This window comes from Carassius carassius, chromosome 42 (genome assembly GCF_963082965.1).
Source record: "Carassius carassius chromosome 42, fCarCar2.1, whole genome shotgun sequence".
Classification (NCBI taxonomy): domain Eukaryota; kingdom Metazoa; phylum Chordata; class Actinopteri; order Cypriniformes; family Cyprinidae; genus Carassius; species Carassius carassius.
In genome coordinates this window covers 15,444,780-15,464,748 of record NC_081796.1, presented here as the reverse complement: position 1 = coordinate 15,464,748, position 19,969 = coordinate 15,444,780, and the positions used below count along the sequence as shown (strand labels likewise).

General features: G+C 39.5%; 1 protein-coding gene across 1 annotated transcript in view; it reads left to right on the top strand.

Annotated features, from left to right (window-relative positions):
* The window catches only part of LOC132123913 (contactin-associated protein-like 2), a 394,838-nt gene that overhangs the window by 172,496 nt on the left and 202,373 nt on the right, over nt 1-19,969 (top strand). The window contains exon 3 of the mRNA XM_059534600.1: nt 1,097-1,290. Coding sequence (XP_059390583.1) covers nt 1,097-1,290 — 194 coding nt within the window. The remainder of the gene's footprint in view (nt 1-1,096; nt 1,291-19,969) is intronic.

Genomic DNA, 19,969 nt, shown 5'->3' with positions numbered 1-19,969 from the left:
CTCTTAAATTGTCATGTTTTTATCATGTAATATGATATAAGTCATATGTTTTATGACTGATTTTCATAGTTTATGATTGGTTTGGGGCAAGCAATAAAAAAATAAAATAAATCTAAGGTTAGAAAAAAGGTTAGAAGAGAAGGTTACTCCTGGTTGCAGCAAAGAAGAATATTACAATCATCAGAGAAGGCTTCCTACTCTTGATGAATGCTTACAGACAGTGAGAGAAATCTATGAGATGGAAAAAATAACGTACAGTTTATGACTCCGAATGAGTCTGTTCATTGAACAATGGAAACCCTTAAATGAAAGAACTGGGTGAGACATGGGGTGGACGGTTTAAAAAAAAAAATTTACTTGGTATATTGTTATTCAAAATTTTGTATTTATTTTTTATTGTCTTTGTTCTGTACTCTTCTTGTCATTCTGTAAAATGTAATTATGTTGTTGGTTAATACATACATACATATATATGTGTAAAGATTATATTGAAAATATTTTTGCCATCTGAACTGAAAATAAGCCAACATCTGTTAGTATTGATAAAAATCAACCATTGGGACATAAAAGTGGCAGAAGATGAAAAAATTAGCAACATGATTTTAGGTATTTTGAGAGAAACAGGATATTCAAAGAGTAAAATGTTTGAATTGGATTTGACTGGGTTGTGAGAAGTAGGCATTACGTGCCAGAATGGAGCCTTGTGGTTGAGAGGGAGAGGCTGAAAAGGGATCGTTTCTTTAATATTAATGGTTGGATTTACGACATCTAATGATCCTTCAAATATGCCTTTAACAAATGTCCAAAAGCCTCCAGCTAAAAGCACAGATAAAACATCTGCAAAAAAATCTGTTCTTAGACTTCCAAGAGAAACGAAAACAGAAAAATACAGATGCTCCTCTTGAACAACACCATTAAAGCTGATCTTTAATAAAGTTACAAACTCTATCCTGTAGAGTATGACATGCAATTTGTACTTTAAAAAAAACATTAAAACATTTTTTGCTGTTCTGTTTTTCTCTAGCCCCTCTGTGACACAACCACAAAGACTTTAGATCAATATAAAAATATAGTAAGTTTTGGGCACTTTCTCTAGGTGCTGGGGGCTGGTCTCCGCTGGACAGTGATCATTATCAGTGGCTGCAGGTCGACCTGGGAAGCAGAAAACAGGTCTCAGCCATCGCCACGCAGGGTCGATATAGCAGCTCTGATTGGACAACACGCTACCGGCTGCTCTACAGTGATACAGGCAGGAACTGGAAACCATACCATCAAGACGGCAACATCTGGGTGAGTAAGCTCTAATATTTACTGTAGGACTTAATTTTTTCTTAATTTTTTTTTTCCTTCAACAATATACGTACACTATCATTGAAAAGTTTGGCATAGTAAGATGCTTTATTTATTTATTTATTTATTACAATCTCTTAGCATACCAAGGCTGTTTTATTTAATAAAACATTTTACATTACATTTATACATTTATCAGACGCATTTACTCAAAGTGACTAACAGTGCATTCAGGATACACTTTTTTTTTTTTTTTTTTTTTTTACCAGTATGTATAAAAATGCAGTTATATTGTGAAATGTTATTACAGTCTAAAATAACCATTTGTACTTGAATTGATTTCAAAATGAAATGTATTACTGTGATGACAGCTGAAATTTCAGCATCTTTACTCCAGTCTTCAGTGTCACATGATCCTTCAGAAATCGTTCTAATATGCTGATTTGCTGCTCAAAAAAAACATTTCTAATCATCATCAATGCTGAAAACAGTTGCTTCTTGATTTTCTTGTGGAAACAGTGATTATGTTTTTCCAGGATCTTTAAATGAATAGAACAGTTCAGCATAACTTTTGAATGGTTGTGTATGTGGAAAATATAACATTTAATTATTGATATTTCACAGGCTCTTCTTTATTCTAGTGTTCTTGTACTTTATACTGACACCTAGTGGTGTGGATGCATGAGATTGGCTAATTCACATTAAGCTTTTTTTTAATTAGAAATCTGCATCTTTAATATTTGTAATGTTATGACATAAGTTAGAAAATGAAATTAAAATGCAAGATTGGTCCTTTACATATTCTTAAGGCATGGTGGTTGTTGTAGCAGGATGTTAGCATACACATCTTTTAAACTCTGAACTCACCAAGGACATCTGAAGATCAATGAGTCAAGAGGATGCCTTGATTTCTTCCTGGGTTCTTTAATCAACAGTAAGCAATCAAGGAAGCACTTAGGTCAAGAGAAAGACAGTTTTACAGACTGATTTCAGACTGATGTACCACTGTGCTCAGTACTCACAGCAGAGAGGAGTGGAATTATTGCCGGACCCACCATCAATCCACAAGGGTGGTCTCAAAGGAGAAACGTCATTGTCTTTTATCCTGCACTATCAAAATGTTGCTCCTGGACATTCTCAGCTCTCTTTAGAAGATGAATCTTTTGATTTGTCCAAGTTAAGCTCTATTCCAAGGGAACAGCTCTACACTTTTAAAATCAAGTCCTAAGGTCTCACTTCCATTTCTTTGATGGTTGGAAAATCGGTTACAGTGGAATGGACAATTTATGTATTAATGTTACTTTCAATTGTTATTTCTAAAATAAAGAACAATTCATGTATGTTATTTTATTTTTTAATGTCTCCATATTTATAACATATGTATGTATCATATGTATAACATATGTATGTATCACATAGATGAACTATGCATAGTTCACACAGATATAAAAAATATATACTTTTTTATATTTCGTTAATTGATCACATACTTGACAGATCAATCGATCATCAAAATAATTGATAGTTGCAGCACTGGTATTAACAAGCTTATGCTGAAGTTTTCAGGGAATGGCATAAATCTGGTATAAAGTTTGTTCCTCACAAAAAGCTGTGGCTTCTGAAAACTGTATATATCAATGTGCTTGAGTCATTCTTCAAAACTGACAGTAAAAAAAATAAAATAAAAATATATGGAAAAGAACAGCTCTTTTTGTCCCACGGAAGACATGATGACAGATTTTTCATTTTCACCCAAAATTTTAGCCTTGGGTGATTTGATCCTCTTGAATAAGTTGATGTTTAAATGACATTTTTGGAAAGTTATGCGATTTAAGAGTGACATTTCAGTGGTGCATGATAAAAGTCTCTAGAGTGACGTTTCCTTATGAGAGCATGTTGGATCCACTTACTACATTCCCAACAAACCCTGATTTGCCACTTTACATCACTTTTAGTGATTTGATGAGTGTTCTTCTGGCTGCTTTTGTCTTTCAATGAGAAGCCTTTATATGAGGAGTGAATGAGGCACAGTTTTTTTTTTTTTTTTTTTTATCTAATTAATTTATTTATTTTTTTGGGGAAAACTACGATGCATCAAAATGTTTAATTAATTAATGGACATGCGGATTATTAGTCACTATTTTGTTTTCTCTGTGTAACTTTAACAAACAGATTGTCAGTAATTATTTAAATTGCACAAAAATTGTTTTTCATCAGCAATACACTGTCACTTTTAGTTGTGGCCTTAAAAATATGCTCTGTATTTTAACAGTTCATTGCTTGGAATTTAATGAACCTGTAATTTTATAGAGTCTATTTGAAAACTTTAATGGCAGAGTTTTTACCCTTTTTTAACGTGTGTGTGTGTGTGTGTGTGTGTGTGTGTGTGTGTGTGTGTGTGTGTGTGTGTGTGTGTGTGTGTGTGTGTGTGTGTGTGTGTGTGTGTGTGTGTGTGTGTTTTTTTTTTTTTTTTTTTTGTGTGTGTCAGTACCTCACATTTCCCAAAACGCTAGTTTGGAAACACTGTTCAATGAATAATTATAAACAGTATTATAATTTAGCAAACGTGATATACTTCAGTGTACTTTAATTTAATTGTGACCATAACATGCTCTGTATTTGTAGTTCATTGTAATTTTGAGTGAATCCGTGTTGATTGACTTCAAATGTAAAAAAAAAAAAATAGTTTGGAAACACTTTGTTGCAAAAAAAGGGAACTTAATGCAAATAAATGTATTGTCACATGATAGAATTACACGTCTTTATGTAGGTCCCATTAAGGCTCTGTTTCTCGGAAATTGATGCTTTATTTAAAATTTGCATGGAAAGGGTCGCAGCTGTCATGAAAAAAACAAACAGACTTTATAGGTACCACCACCACTTCAGCTCTGAGGTGTTTCCTGTCATTAACCATCCTTACATCGTTTTGCAGACACTTTTGAACTCTTTTGGTTCTTAGTTGGAAAAGGAAATGAAGCTATTTTCCTTTCCGCTTTCTGAAGTGAGGTACCCTTAGATTCCAGTGCATCTCTAGAACATTTACAGGTCTCCATGCATTACAGTTTAATGCAGGCTAGATCGATAGTATTTGAACATTGAGAAAACGGAAGTAGGAATTATTGATCATTCCAGTTGCTAAAGCAGTATAAATGGCCACTTAGCATCAGTGAACTGGTGCCTACAAGGCTGACAAAAGTAATGCCAAGTAAAGGCAAACAAACAGCCCTGCTAAATTAGCTTGATTGAGTGGCATATGTTTTTCCATTCAGTTTGCAATCTGATTACATGTCTCCTCTTGACAAAATTGACCACTCAAGGACAACCAGTCAACCAATCATGGTTTCAATATTACAGCAGCAATCAAAAGTAGACTTTCCCAACAACCAGCATCCAATTGCTTTATATGCAGTTCAGTTGAGGGTTTTTTGTTTGTTTGTTTTTTGGACTGGATCAGTTTTTATTTTTATTTATTTTTTTATTCCTGAAAAATTTTCAGCACATTTTGTGCTCTGCCTTTAATATATTTTTCTTTGACAGGCTTATATGCTTGAATATGCATTAAAGACCTTTTGTGTTGCTAATGAATTATGGTTAGTTGTTGTGCTTTATATGCCATGTGCAGCATCTTTAACACTCTGTTCCCTTTCGAAAGGGAACTCTACACTACGTCAGAATGACGCTTTGGGGAACGCCTCAGGCGTGACAGGTGTCTGAAATCACTATCAAATCACGGCAATCATAATGACCGGCGACAGCCCGTGAATCATTAACGTGAATAATTAACGTGCGACCTGCAAGTATAAAAGGGAGCCTTGCAAACATGACAAACATCTTTTCGTCTTCAGGGACTGTCTGTTTGATATCGCTGGAAAAGTCGGCAAAGAAAATGAAACGCACGGAGAAGGCTGAAAGCTTCAGGAAGTGTGCGGATCCGTGCCCAAGGTATTTGACGCCGGGTGATTCACACGAACTGTGCGTTCTCTGTCTGGGCAAAGAGCATGCACAGGCGGCTCTTGAGGGAGCTGTCTGTGCAAACTGTGAGCGTTTTGCTTTGAAAACGCTCCGCTCTCGTCTAGCCTTCTTCTCGAGTGAGGAGGGCTCACCATCTGTACCTCGTGGCTCAGGTCCCGCTCGCGCTGAGGCAGAGCGGCGACTCGCGTCATGGGGTTCCCAGAGGGATCTCACCGATCGTCTTGAGAGGGGTGTTAACCTCTCAGATGATTCGGCGGATGACGAGGGTGAGTTGCAGGTGGATGACGAAGAGGATTTTTCTCCTACTGTTCCTGCAACAGATGCTCTTCAGGACGGGTAGGTGATGGATGAGGAGGAGGTCATTCAGGTGGACCCTGAACCCTCTCAGCCACCCTGCCCCGTGTATGCTGAGCTGCTGGATGTAATGGAACGCGCCACTGACAGGTTGCAACTGCCATGGCGGCGCGTTAGGGGAGAAGTTGTTCGTGGCAGGCTGGACGATCGATTTCTCCCCGGCCATAGACCACCAGCTCAGGCGAGCCTTCCATTTCTTCCTGATCTCCATACTGAGATCGAGAGGGCATGGAAGAACCCATACTCTGCTCGGATCCACCGACATCAGCGGGCTAGTTTCGCTGATGTTGAGGGGATCGGCGAGTATGGGTATGTGTCGATGCCGCCCATTGACGAGACGTTTGCGAACCATCTCGTGTCTGGGCGGGCGTCGACACTGAGTGCTCCAGCCCTGCCATCCAAACCGCTCAAGACCACAGCGCGTTTGAATGGCAGAGCATACACGGCAGCGGGTCAGGCCGGTGCTGCCCTGCACACTATGGCGGTGTTGCAGGCGTACCAGGCAGACCTGCTGGGGGATCTCGACCAGGGGGCAGGGCTGTCCCCTGAGGCGGTGGCTGAGCTGCGCCGCACCACAGATCTTGCTCTCCGGGCCACTAAACAGACTGCCGCTTCGATCGATGGCGGCAATGGTGGCCACGGAGAGGCATCTGTGGTTGAACCTGGCTGGCATCGGGGAGAAAGAGAAGGCCTTTCTCCTTGATGCACCGGTTTCGCCCTCTGAACTTTTTGGCACCTCCGTGGAGGCGGTGGTTGGAAAGTTCAGGGAGGCGAAGGCGCGCTCAGTGGCGTTTAAGACCTGTATACCGCTGAGATCCGGATCCGAGCCCAGACAGGCGGGAGAGCCTGACCCTTCACGACCTGAGGGCCGTAGACAGGGCCAGAGAGCTAGTGTCGCCTCTCGTGCACCCCCTCCATGTAGGAGCAGGTCACAGAGGAGGCGTGACTCCCGCAGGAAAAAGAAGGATCTGAGGGAGGTGATCCAGTACAAACGATCACAGCGTTAGTGATGGATCATCTCCTGGAGGGCTGTTACTATCCTAGCCCTCTCCTCTTTTTCCCGACTCCCCAGGCGTTTCTTACACCAGGCCTGGGGCTGGGTCTAGGATGAGAACAAGGTTCTGATGGCCCGCCTCGGCTTGGTTGGTGAGAGCGCCTCTTTCAGGCATGTAAAGTGATGGCCCCCAGGTTCATAGAGAACTCTCTGGCGAGTCTTCACTCTGCACGCCGCAGGTGAACTGGTTGGTTTTTAATATAATTTCTGTGTGTATACTAAAATTGATTTGTATATCTCTACAGACCTTGTTCCCTGTATAGACCTAGGGAGTCATTCTTAGAGGAGCAATGAGGTAAGGTATTGGAACTTCAGGGCCCTGAAGCCCCCCCCCCCCCCCCCCAGCTTGTGGCTAGAACGATTTAGGGAGAAGCTCAAAAAAAGATTTGACTCCCGTGTGAGTAGGTGATGGCCTTCCTGTCATGACATTTTTATGCGTGGTGGGCCACCACTCATTTCTATGTTAGCCTCAGGGCTTTAAGCCGCCTAGGGGTAGAGTAGTTGGTCTTCCTAAAAAAAAAAAAAAAAACTTTTTTACTTTAGGTTTAGACTGACGCTGGCGCTTCAGATAGATCTTATGTCCTACCTTTCGGTTTGTGACATTGGTATCCTGAGTACTTCGCTCCCCTGGCAGTAGGTTGAGTGTTTCACAGCCTCTCAATCAAGTAGGCTGTGGCTCCTCCGAGCCCTCAGGTAGATCTATGCTTGTAGGTCGGCCCTAACCCGGGCCGCCTCTGTAGCTGGCCTAGGCTATGTTTGGGATGTTGGAGGCGTTTTGCTAAGTATAGCTGCCGCATTTTATTATGTGTAGGCTTCCTCCCCGAGATTTCAGCCTCCTCCCTTAAATGGGAGTTGTTGGCCAAAGCCCGCCCCTTTCACTGCATTCAGGGGTGATAGAGTAATGCAGGGTGGTAGTTGAGGTATGATCCTTCAGGCGGGTCAGGCTGTCTTTCGCTCTGCGATGTGATAGTTTGCCAGACCCTGCCGAACAGAGCTACTTGTTTTTAGGCCTCTAGAGCTGGCTCCACTCAGCCCGTTGAGCTGAACCGCTCGGACGATGGGTGAAAGTTGGTTGGCTTGCAAGCAAGCTCCGCTCCCCCAGGCTGGGCACAGGACAAATCCCTGTCACCCTTTGGAGCCACTTGCAGGCCCGCTCCCTGTCTAACATTTCAGGGGCATATGGTGTTACTCCCCCGCTAACGCAGGGTAGTTTTGAGTAATCCATTCTCAGCTCTGTATTATCTACCTCACACCATGATGGCTCCGGTTGAGCAGGGAGTTCTAACTACATTTCATTCCGGTATTTGAACTCCGCTCCCTTGAAGCCAGAGCATTGCCATGAGCTGATGCCCTTGCATTTAGTAGGTAGGCCCTTAAAATGGGGCCTCCACTAGGCAGAGTGGCGTATGTTGTACTCCCCTGCTATGAGGGTATTGCTTTTTGCTGAGTACACTGCCTTTGGCAATGTGATTAGGTACCAGGATGCTGTAAGCGCTGTAGTAACAGTTTTTCTGCCTTGAAGGCTGCACAGTTAGGTAGTAGGCCCCAGCAGGCCTACTTGACTGGGTAACCCCTAAGATAGGGCTCCTAGGCCAGCTCACCTTTGGTGGTTGGCCCTGGTAGTTTGGGCAGAAGACTCACTACCGAGTAGTAGGTCTTAACAGGCCTCCTCGGAGGTGGGTCACAACATTGTGGAGCATACACTAGGTCAAAACTTTAGGAAAGTTTTTTATTAGTATGGTTCCAGCAGTGTTCATTAAAGTAGCAGAAAGACTCGCTATCAGCTAGTAGGCTCGACCGGGCCTCCCTGTTAGGCGAGTCCCCAGCAGCAGTACACATCCAGCTGATTAGACCGTTTCAGGAAGTAGGCCTCTTTAGGCCTCCCTGAAGATGGGCTCCCACATTTTTTGTGGAGATCAGGTAGTAGGCTTTACTAGGCCTCCCTGAGGGCTGAATCCCTCATACTGTGGTACTAAGTGGCCCTGAGGTTGAACTATCAGGTAGTAGGCCTCATAAGGCCTCCCTGAAGGCAAAGCCCCATAGACAGTCAACTGGACTGCCAGTCTGGCCCACTGTCAGCTGTGGTTTTCAGGTAGTAGGCCTCTCCAGGCCTCCCTGAAAGTAAGCTCCTTCATGTCATGGTTCTCTGGTAGTAGGCCTCACCAGGCCTCCCTGGAGTTGAGTTCCAACATACTTTGAGTTTCCACTTAATGTGGGTTTTCTGGTAATGGGTAGTAGGCCTCTCTAGGCCTCTCTGTAAGCGAACTCCTATGTACTGTAGTAAGCTTCACTAGGCCTCCCTTAAGTTGAGCTCCCAGGTTTTGTGGTTGTCATGTAGTAGGCCTCTCCAGGCCTCTCTGTAAGTGAACTCCCATGCGCTGTGGTTATCAGGTAGTAAGCCTCACTAGGCCTCCCTGAAGTTGAGCTCCCACATACTGTGGTTATCATGTAGTAGACCTCTCCAGGCCTCCTTGGAAGGTTAGCTCCCACTTACTGTGTGTTCCACTGAGCATGGTTTTTCAGGTAGTAGGCCTCTCCAGGCCTCTCTGAAAGTGAGCTCTCACGTTTTATGGTTATCAGATAGTAGGCTGCACCAGGCCTCTCTGATGGTGAGCTCCCACATACTGTGGTTGTCAGGTAGTAGGCCTCTCCAGGTCTCCCTGAGTAGTTTCACAGTGGTGCTGGGTTTTGTAAGCTAGTGGCCGCTTACTTTCAGTTTAGCAGACCTTATCAGGCAGCTACCAAAGGTGAGCTTGCGCCCTGGCTCGACTCAAGTTTTTATTCTCTGCTACGGGTTCCCTCCTGGAACCTCTTTATCTTGCTACAGCCTGGTTGCCTACCAGGTAGATCTAATGCTCCCCTCACTGAGGGTCAGTATGAGTATGTGGTCTCCTGAGTCTGATCAGTCGGTCGTAGGCCTCTCATGAGGCCTCCCAGTTAGATCAGTCCTTAGGCCCTCACAGGCCTCCTTAGTGTTTTGAAACACAAACACTGGGTTGATCCGTGGATCGAGTAGAGAAACTCCCCTCGCTGGCAAGGGTTGTAATGCACTATGCTGAGTCATACTCTCCAGGATATCCCGTCTCTGAGATCCGGTCCGAGTGGTTCACTGCCTGCTTCGCAGTCCCTCGGGTTGGATGCCTTCCTAAAGGCAAGTGTCCAGAGGCTCTGTCTTCGGACAGACAGGAAGTGGCCAGACTATAGTGTCTTGTATGGTGACACCAGGTCAGGCCTGCCTGGTGGCATTTCAGGTGGCACGTTCCCCTGAATAGTGACTGGCTGGGGTTCCCTCAGGTTCCCTAGCCACATTCCCTAGAAGGGACCCCTTCTAAGAAGTTGAAGTGTGGTCCTAGGCCCTTGAGCAGGCCCAGGTAGACCTTTCACTAAAACTATGTTTATGGAGGTTTTTCTGTGGTATCATATAGCTTGGGCTATGACCGTAGGGAGTGCTGTCACTGACAGCCCAGTGTGACCTGAGGGTGAGTGGTTCTAGCGTTTCATTTGAATTTGCTAGTTCTGTCAGTTGTCACTGCCACTTGGCAGGCACTCCCCTTAGCATGGTGGCGTTGGTATATCATTCCCCAAAGCGTCATTCTGACGTAGTGTAGAGTTCCCTTTCGAAAGGGAACGTCTCAGGTTACGACTGTAACCTATGTTCCCTGAGAACAGGGAACGAGACAATACGTCTTCCTGCCATGCCTCGGGGCCTGCCTGCAACAGTCCCTTCAGACGATAGGATGTTTGTCATGTTTGCAAGGCTCCCTTTTATACTTGCAGGTCGCACGTTAATCATTCACGTTAATGATTCACGGGCTGTCGCCGGTCATTATGATTGCCGTGATTTGATAGTGATTTCAGACACCTGTCACGCCTGAGGCGTTCCCCAAAGCGTCATTCTGACGTAGTGTCTCGTTCCCTGTTCTCAGGGAACATAGGTTACAGTCGTAACCTGAGACGTTTTGGTTTGTGGACTTTTTTTTCTGCCATTTTTTTCAATCATACTGTCACTATTGTTCCTCCAAATAAGTTCAGTTCAGGTTAAATTGCAGTTCGGATTAAGGATATGACTATGAGAAGAAATAGGAAGAGTGAATACTACCACTCACAGTAAAGATCATATGCCATTTATCAGAAAAACGACAAACCACTATGTATTGTGGTCATGTATGATGTCCATAGCCTTTAAAGCTAAACTATGTTCACATCATCAGTAAAGGTGCTCTTTGTCCATGCAATCTAATCTTATCTAATATTGTGACTTTACTTTATCCCCGATGTAAGATAAATAAAACGACAGTGATTTCCGTTTACCTCCGATTCTTAAATGTGAAGTTGGCAGTGGAGCAAGTTTGGGATTTATGACATGTCAGATTTGCAGTTATTTCTCAGAATAAAATGTTTGCTTTTGTGGCCATGTAATTCATTTGTACTGCCATGTTGTTGTTTTCATCGGGGAAAGGAGAAGACATTCCTGACCTGGTTGTTTATCTAGGTCAGACTTAGTTAGGGAATAATAATGAACCTCAGATTGAACAAAAGATGAGCAAATGCATTTCTTTATGAAAACCCATTATGTCAAGAATGGCATGGAATGGTAATTTGTCTTTGTTTCAGTTGTGTTTTGAAATTTGTTTGAGCTGGTCGAGCACATCTCTGCCCATATCAGACAATGACTTAATGATTGCCTGGTGTTAGATTTGGTATGTAGCGCTCTAGACTTTTGACAAATGACTGGAGACTGGAGAGTCATACCAGTCAGCTATTCAACTATTCATCCAGCAACTCGCTTGTTAATTAGCAAGTTATTTATTTATTTGTTTACTTCTAAAGACTATATATTTATATATTTAGCTGTGATATTTTTATTGTCAGTGCTCTTATTAGCATCCATTTAATTAGTCTTTCAGTCTGTTTGATGGTAAAATCATGTTGGGGAAGTTCTGTCTTTAAATTAAGCTTGATTTTTTATTTTGTTTTTTGGAAGTATTTAATGCTTTTATTCAGCAAGAATGCATTTAATCAATCAAAAGTGACAGCCAATGATACAGAAGATTTTGATCTTTCTACTCATCAAGGAGTCCTGAAAAATGTATTACCATTCCCGCAAAAATATTTAATAGCACAGCTGTTTTCAACATTGATAAGAGCAGCAAATCAGCATATTAGAATCATTTCTGAAGGATCGTGTGACACATTACTGGAGTAATGGCTGCTGCAAATTCAGCTTTGTTGTCACAGGAATAAATTACATAATAAATATATTAAAATAGAAATGTTATTTTAAATTGTAATAATATTTCACAATAGTATTCTTTTTATTGTATTTTTAATCAACTAAATGCAACCTTGGTGAGCATAAGATACATCTTTTAAAAACATGAAAAATCTCACAGATCCAAAACTTTGAACAGTAGTGTATTTACATTTTTAAGTCAAATATTTGTTCACACGGTTGGGCGACACTATATAGACAATAACCAACAATATACCCCCAATGTATTCTTATGTTTGTATGTGTTCTTTTTTTTAACAAGCGTTCAATATTTGTCAACACTTCAACAAGTCAGTAATTAGACTAATTAATCTACTGAACATAATAAAGTTTTGTGTAATGACTAAGGTGAAGTGTTTGAGACTGTTATATTGCCTTTCATTCTGTTGCCATTTATTAGGATTTTATATGCAAAAACAGATGTATTTTTACTCTGTGATGCCTAGACTTGTGTATGTTCAAGACTGAAGTCTAATTGATCAGATTTATCTAAACACCTCCACACTAATCATCTCACAGCCTTTCAGTCTCTTTCCTAAGTATGAATTTATTCTTGACTAAGATTGACAAACTGAAATAATTATTGTGGGCTTTTCAAACATGGAAAGAGGCATTTAGAATCAAGTAAGCTTACTGAACAAAGCGAATTTCTGCTTCAAAGACAACCAAAGACATCTAAACTTTATGCCAATCAAATATGTGTGAAAACAAATGCTGCTGAAATCCTTTTTTATCCAAATGTCTTTGAAATGGATCCATAAAAGATTATGCATTCCATTTCATAGCTAATTGACTAAAAGAAAGCAATACAATCCCAGCTATGACTTTTGTATTGTGTGCTGTATCTTTAATGAAAGTGTGTCTGCCATTGAAATGTATTTGTGCATGAAACCTTGAGCTAATTCCATCTGATCTCACAGCCACTTACCTGAAGACAATTAGACACTCTATTTAACTGCACCTGTCCTGGTTTATTTTTAAAATGACTTCAATTACTTCATGATTACTTGTGAGCAGACTAAAGTAATCTTCGAAACTTAATGCCACAGATCACCTTACTTCACTGTGGCTTCTTTACTTTATAAGTACGCCTCAGCTTGTTCTTTTTAACTCCATAGCCCAGGGTTCAGTGCTGTACATATACTATTAATCTTCAATGTTGTCCAGCTGGAATTTACTGTTCTGACTTAATGCTGTCTTGCTTTAGAAACCTTTAGAAAATAATGTGATTAATAGATTTATATGAAGAGTATTTGCATGCTCTGTGTATGACAATGTACTTTTGCCTTGAGTTCTCTTCCATAAAGAGTCAAATTGGACCATGCAACACTAATGTCAAAACATGCAATTCCCCAAATAATGACTCGAGATCGGATTTGTTTAATAGTGCTGTCATTTATATATGTTTTATTTAGACAAAACAAAAAATTTTTTTTTTAAATATATCCATTGGTAACATTTAAATAATGATCAGCTTATTGATATCAGCCAGAATTCTAACATCAATGCTCCCCTAGTGTGTGTATATACATGTATATATATATATATATATATAGAGAGAGAGAGAGAGAGAGAGAGAGAGAGAGCACTGGATTTCGGTTAGGAGGTTAAACATTCTGGAAGCTCATAATTCATGTACAGTTCTAAGGTCTTAAGAGACTTGCATGAAATCATACAGAAGAGAAGCCAGTCAGTTAAAAAAAAAACTTTTACAGTACTTGAATATTGTTGTTTTACTGCATATGATAATTCATACTCAGAAAGTAGAACTAAATGGCATTTATTAAAATATGGTTAATCTTATGATTAAATAAATTTTTCCAGTCATGTATTTGGTCAGTGAGAATTAAAAAAAAAAATGTGTAAAAATCCCGGTCTCATGTCTTGAGTTAAGTTTTGGTATTAATGATAATCAAAGAACAAAAGTTGAGATATCATGGCACTAAATACATTTCTCCAGTAAAGCATAGTGATTAAGGGGTCATGTATATTTTCAGTAAAAGCTACAAGTTAACCTCCTCAGAGGCTTGACTTTTCTCTGTGTTTTAGCCTCTAGCATGTAACCCATTGTGTCACAACCAGATTGTGCCATCTCTCACACTTCTTAAATGTTACCCAAAAAGGTTACCCATAATAACAGGAGAAAGCTATCAGTTAGCATTCCTGATCTCAAAGGGTAGCTTCTCAGCTGGAGCAGAAACCCCTGCAAGTATGTGATTTTTTTTTTTTGATCTGATGATATTGTAGATAAAATAAATAAATAATAAAGACATTTCCTTGTCGCACCTCTGGACATTTTACTTTTCTTTTCACCCTACAATCTCCTGGTCACCAACTCGGAGTGAGACCTGTTCAGATTCCTACCCCCCACCCCCACAAGTATCTTTCTGTGAATTGAATTTTGATGGATCCTTTTGGAGGCTCATACATTACTGAAACCATTTCTCAGCCCCCTGCAGTCAGTGCTGAATGAGCTCCAAACCACCGTCGCTTGTACTGAATAAACACACGCTGAATTCTTTTATTCTTCCTCCCATGTGGTCCGACAGCCCTGTAGGTTGCATAATGGCGGCAAAACCTCTCCATCAATTAATTTGCTGAAACATGCATTTAGAAAGCCTATAAAATGAAGCAAACCCCTCGCTGTGGTGTGAAAAGACCTATAGTTGTTTTATTCGCTGTGAGTTTTTGCCAGTTACGCACATCTCATTCTGGCTGCTAAAGAGATAGCTAAAAATAGCATGTGTGTAGTATATTCATATGTTTACAGTATTTTAATTTTGGAAGTCTCTTATGCTCATCAAGGCAATATTTATTTGATCAAAGAGACAGTAAAATCAGTAATATTGTATGGCATTATTTTACTGACAAATGTCGAGAGTGCATTATTGTAGCGTGAAAGCACATTAATATGATGCGCGAGCGCGAATCTCTAGCGCGCCAATTTCATTGCTTGCACACTCAGATACTCGCTGCTCTCGCCCAGAGAGAGTGCTCACACTTTAAACGTATCTCTCCTCTCACTCAAACTGTGTCCTGTGCACTCTCTCTGTGCTCATGCACTATAGATAAGCATAGTCAAAGGTTATCATTATGCACTTTTTCTCATAACAGATTTGTGCAGGGCATTTCCTTGATTTTTTTATTGTTGTATTTTATTTTAACATAAACTAGTTATTGTAGCTACTTTGTTTTACTATATCTCTTTTATTTTTGTATTTTGATCTTTTCTGCAAACACACATATGCATCTCTCTGTAAAATAGGCTACTTTGTATACACTGTTTGAAAAGGTACTAAAAAAAATAAAGCTTTATCCAATCAGACCTTCACAACTGACAGATGAAAATACTATGTGAAATATAATTGGCTGAGTGAACTGAGCCTGAAATTTTATATATATATATATATATATATATATATATATATATATATATCAGTCCAAGTACACAATATATAGGACTATATTTTTAGAATCATATGGTTTTGTTTGTTTAGATAAATCTTTCCGAAGGGTTTGACCAAACTGTTAAAGGTTATTTACAAATCACCCAAATGCCTGATTTATTTCTAATATTATGACTAAGTAGTATTAAATTGTAAAGAAATTACAGATCCATCTTTGATATCTGATCACTTTTGACAACGTTTAATCCATGTGTCAAAATAAGTAATATCTATATAGTGCATGAGAGATTTGAGTGTGCACAGGACACAGTTTGAGTGAGAGGAGAGATACGTTTTAAATGCGTGCACTATCTCAGTGCGAGAGCAAGGGAAATCAGTGTGCGAGCGGAGAGATTCGCGCTCGTGCATTGTATTAATGTGCTTTTGTGCTACAATAATGCGATCTCAACATTTGTTAGTAAAATAACACCATAATATTGTTAAATATTATTACAATTCAAAAGAACAGCTAAAATAGCTGAATACAATTTTAAAAGAACAGCATTTATGTTTTTTCAATAGTTTTTCTTTTATGTTTTGGAACATTATTTTAATGTATGTCTTATTACTGTCACCTGTCACTTTATTCAGTTTAAAGCATCTTTGTTGGATGGAAGCTTTAATTTATTAATAAATCTAACTAACCCAAAACTTTTAAACATTATCGCATTGTATATTTACAGTAAGTTTTATGTTGACTTCATAAATTTTAATACGAATTTTGGATTGTGGATCCCCTATTCAAGTCCTTTGCTGGAATTTTCCACCAAAATGTATTCTTTACATTAAAATAGATTTGAATTTGTCCAATACCAACACTTTTAACTGATTTGCATTTAATTTATATTGTTTATTATAATTATACATTTTATTTAATTTTTATTGTTTCTACCGGACACTCTTTGTAAGGCTCGGATATTTTTCAACTTCACAAACTTTTGTTTCATATGTGTGTAGCACATTCATTTAACTTCTGATAAGGCCAATTTCCCCTTAATTTGTTTTCTTTCCATGCTGAGATCTTCAAGGTCTTCCCAATAATGGCATACTGTGCAGCCCAATTCACCATCCTTTCAAGATCTGAGTGGAATTCAAAAAACTCATACAATGTGGTACTTTTGATCTTAATAAGTGGAGTTGAATAAGGTTTAACAGGACATTGCTCTGAATCTGAATGTAAGCATATGTGACAGACTGGATCTTTGGGTGTTCGAGCCCCTTACCCTTTTTCAAAATTAATCAAAAGTGCCCCTCTCAGACAAATAGCAATAATAATATTGTGGTCCACTCCACTAAACCGTACAGCACCAAAAGTCGCATTAATCATAAGTAGTGTTCAATTCACTGGTATTTATGTATATTGATACAACTCTTACTATTTCATGAAACTATCATAGTTAATGAAGTCCAAGTCTCTTATGCTGATCAAGCCTGGATTTACATTTACATTTATTCATTTAGCAGACACTTTTATCCAAAGCAACTTACAAATGAGGACAGTGGAAGCAATCAAAAACAACAAAAAGAGCAATTATATATAAGTGCTATAACAAGTCTCAGTTAGCTTAACACAGTACACGTAGCAAGGGCTTTTAAATAATATAATAAATAAAAATAAAAAAGATAGAATAGAAAAAGAATAGAGCAAGCTAGAGGTCTTTATATATATAGATAGTTAGATTTTTTTTTTAAGAATAGAAAAATGAATAGTGAGTGTTAAAGTTAAAGGCTCAAATAAAGATGGAAGAGATGGTTTTAAGCCGATTCTTGAAGATGGCTAAGGACTCAGCTGCTCGAATTGAGTTACAGTAGGTATGTCATTCCACCAGGAGGGAACATTTAATTTAAAACTCCGTAAAAGTGACTTTGTGCTTCTTTATATATATATATATATATATATATATATATATATATATATATATATTTATATACAGTACAGACCAAAAGTTTGGAAACATTACTATTTTTAACGTTTTTGAAAGAAGTTTCTTCTGTTCATCAAGCCTGCATTTATTTGATCAAAAATACAGAAAAAACAGTAATATTGTGAAATATTATTACAACTTAAAATCATAGTTTTCTATTTCAATATACTTTAAAAAAATAATTTATGACTGTGATGCAAAGCTGAATTTTCAGCATCATTACTCCAGCCTTCAGTGTCACATGTAACATCCAGTCTATCACATGATCATTTAGAAATCATTCTAATATTCTGATTTATTATGAGTGTTGGAAACAGTTCTGCTGTCTAATATATTTGATGAATAAAAGGTTAAAAAGAACTGCATTTATTCAAAATAAAAATAAAAAATTCTAATAATATATATTCTAATAATATATTTTCTTTACTATCACATTTATCAACACATCCTTGCTGAATAAAAGTATTGATTTTATTTTAAAAAAAAATTACTGACCCCAAATTACTGACCAGTAGTGTATATTGTTATTACAAAATATTTATATTTTAAAAACATACAGTAGCTTCTTTTTTTTTTTTTACTTTTTATTCATCAAAGTATCCTAAAAAATAATGGACAAACGTAAAGAGAGCGCTGGAAACGCACAAGTCAGCAATATTTCTTATTTATTGGCATGACGTTTCGTGCAGAATAACAAACAGCAACAGGAGTGCAACATTCTCGAAAAAATATATATGCAGAGGGGATGGCTGCCATAACACAAGAAAAACATCACTGCAGGCTTCAACCCGGCTGCATTTATGATTTAGACAATTAAAAAATCTCCAAGATTATTTTAAATAATGATTCAATCCATTTCAAACAACTGTTCAAAAAATGAAACTTTAAATGGACTTGTGAACAAGCCATGTGTGTTTTTTTTTATTGAACGTAACCGACACTTAGGCTAGGCGGCACTAGGCAGGCATAATGAAAAGTGCAAAAAGGCTAGGGCCATTACGAATTTATTGGACAGGAAAACAAGTCGATCAATATTTTCAGGGTCCAGAGCAGAGCGTTTTTTATTCACTATATGTCCAGTTGTTGAGAAGACGCGCTCCGACCGCACTGGTGTCCCAGGGACACTCAGGTACAGCTGTGCAAGGTGGGGGTATTACTGCCAATTTTCCACCACAAAAGCCAGTAGCTGTCAGCTTACAATGGTCCTTTTCATAACTCATAATCTCCTGTAGCTAGATGCGCAAATGAGGTGAATTTGCGTCTACCTCGCTGCGAGACAATGTGTCTTTACATTGACTTAACATTGAAATCATTCGCTCCAGATGCTCTATTCGCGTTTGGTGTGAACGCAGCATAAGAGGTCGCTTTCGACGTCACTGGGTCTTATAGGCGTGAAAAATTGCTGGTATTTTCTGTCTAGCTTTCGCAACACCTACTGCACTTTCGGAATTCTTTATTTTCTTTTTCTGCTTGTTTCTCAACCAGTTTGAGATGAGCTTGTGACATGGTGCATTGTCCAGCTGGAAGTAGCCATCAGAAGATGGGTACACTGTAGTCATAAAGGGATGGACAAGGTCAGCAGCAATACTCAGGTAGGCTGTGGCATTTAAACTATGCTCAATTGGTACTAAGGGAAGTGTGCCAAGAAAATATCCGCCACACCATTACACCACCAGCAGCAGCCTGAACCGTTGAGACGAGCGAGATGGATCCATGCTTTCATGTTCTTTATGCCAAATTCTGACCCTGCCTTCTGAATGTCATAGCAGAAATCAAGACTCATCATACCAGGCAACGTTTTTCCAATCTTCTATTGGCCAATTTTTGTGAGCCTGTGCGAATTGTAGCCTCCGTTTCCTGTTCTTAGCTGACAGGACCGGCACCCATTGTGGCCATCTGCTTCAGGGTTCGTCGTGTTGTATGCTCAGAGATGGTACTCTGCATACCTTGGTTGTAACGATTGGTTATTTGAGTTAGTGTTGCCTTTTTTATCATCTCTAACCAGTCTGCCCATTCTCCTCTGACCTCTGACATCAACAAGGCATTTTCATCCACACAACTGCCGCTCACTGGATATTTTCTCTTTTTGGGACCATCCTCTGTAAACCCTAGAGATGGTTGTGTGTGAAAATCCCAGTAGATCAGCAGTTTTTGAAATACTCAGACCAGCCCGCCTGGCACCAACAACCGTCCCACGTTCAAAGTCAGTTAAATCCCCTTTCTTCCCCATTCTGATACTCGGTTTGAACTTCAGCAAGTTATCTTCACCACATCTAGATGCTTAAATGCATTGCATGCTATGTGATTGGATGATTAGCAATTTGTGTTACCAAGCAATTGAAAGTAACCATTGTTGGACTTTCAGTGCCATTTTTCTACCCTGTCCAGCATTAGCTCATTCCCACTTTTACTCTGCTTCAGCTGTGAATTGAGGAGGCTTACGTATATACACATGTCAGTTTCTTCCTCTAACTCTACTCCTGAGTGAGTCTCTCGACGATAAACTACCCTGATTCAGAGTGTCACTGAGCTTGCTGCCCCTGTCAGCCCTTCACACTTATGCATACGGCTGTGCTTTTGGTCTCTGAGAGAAAAGTTGTCTTCACCTCATCTGTCAAGACAACCCCAAGTGGCAAGAAAAGTATGAGAGTGTCAA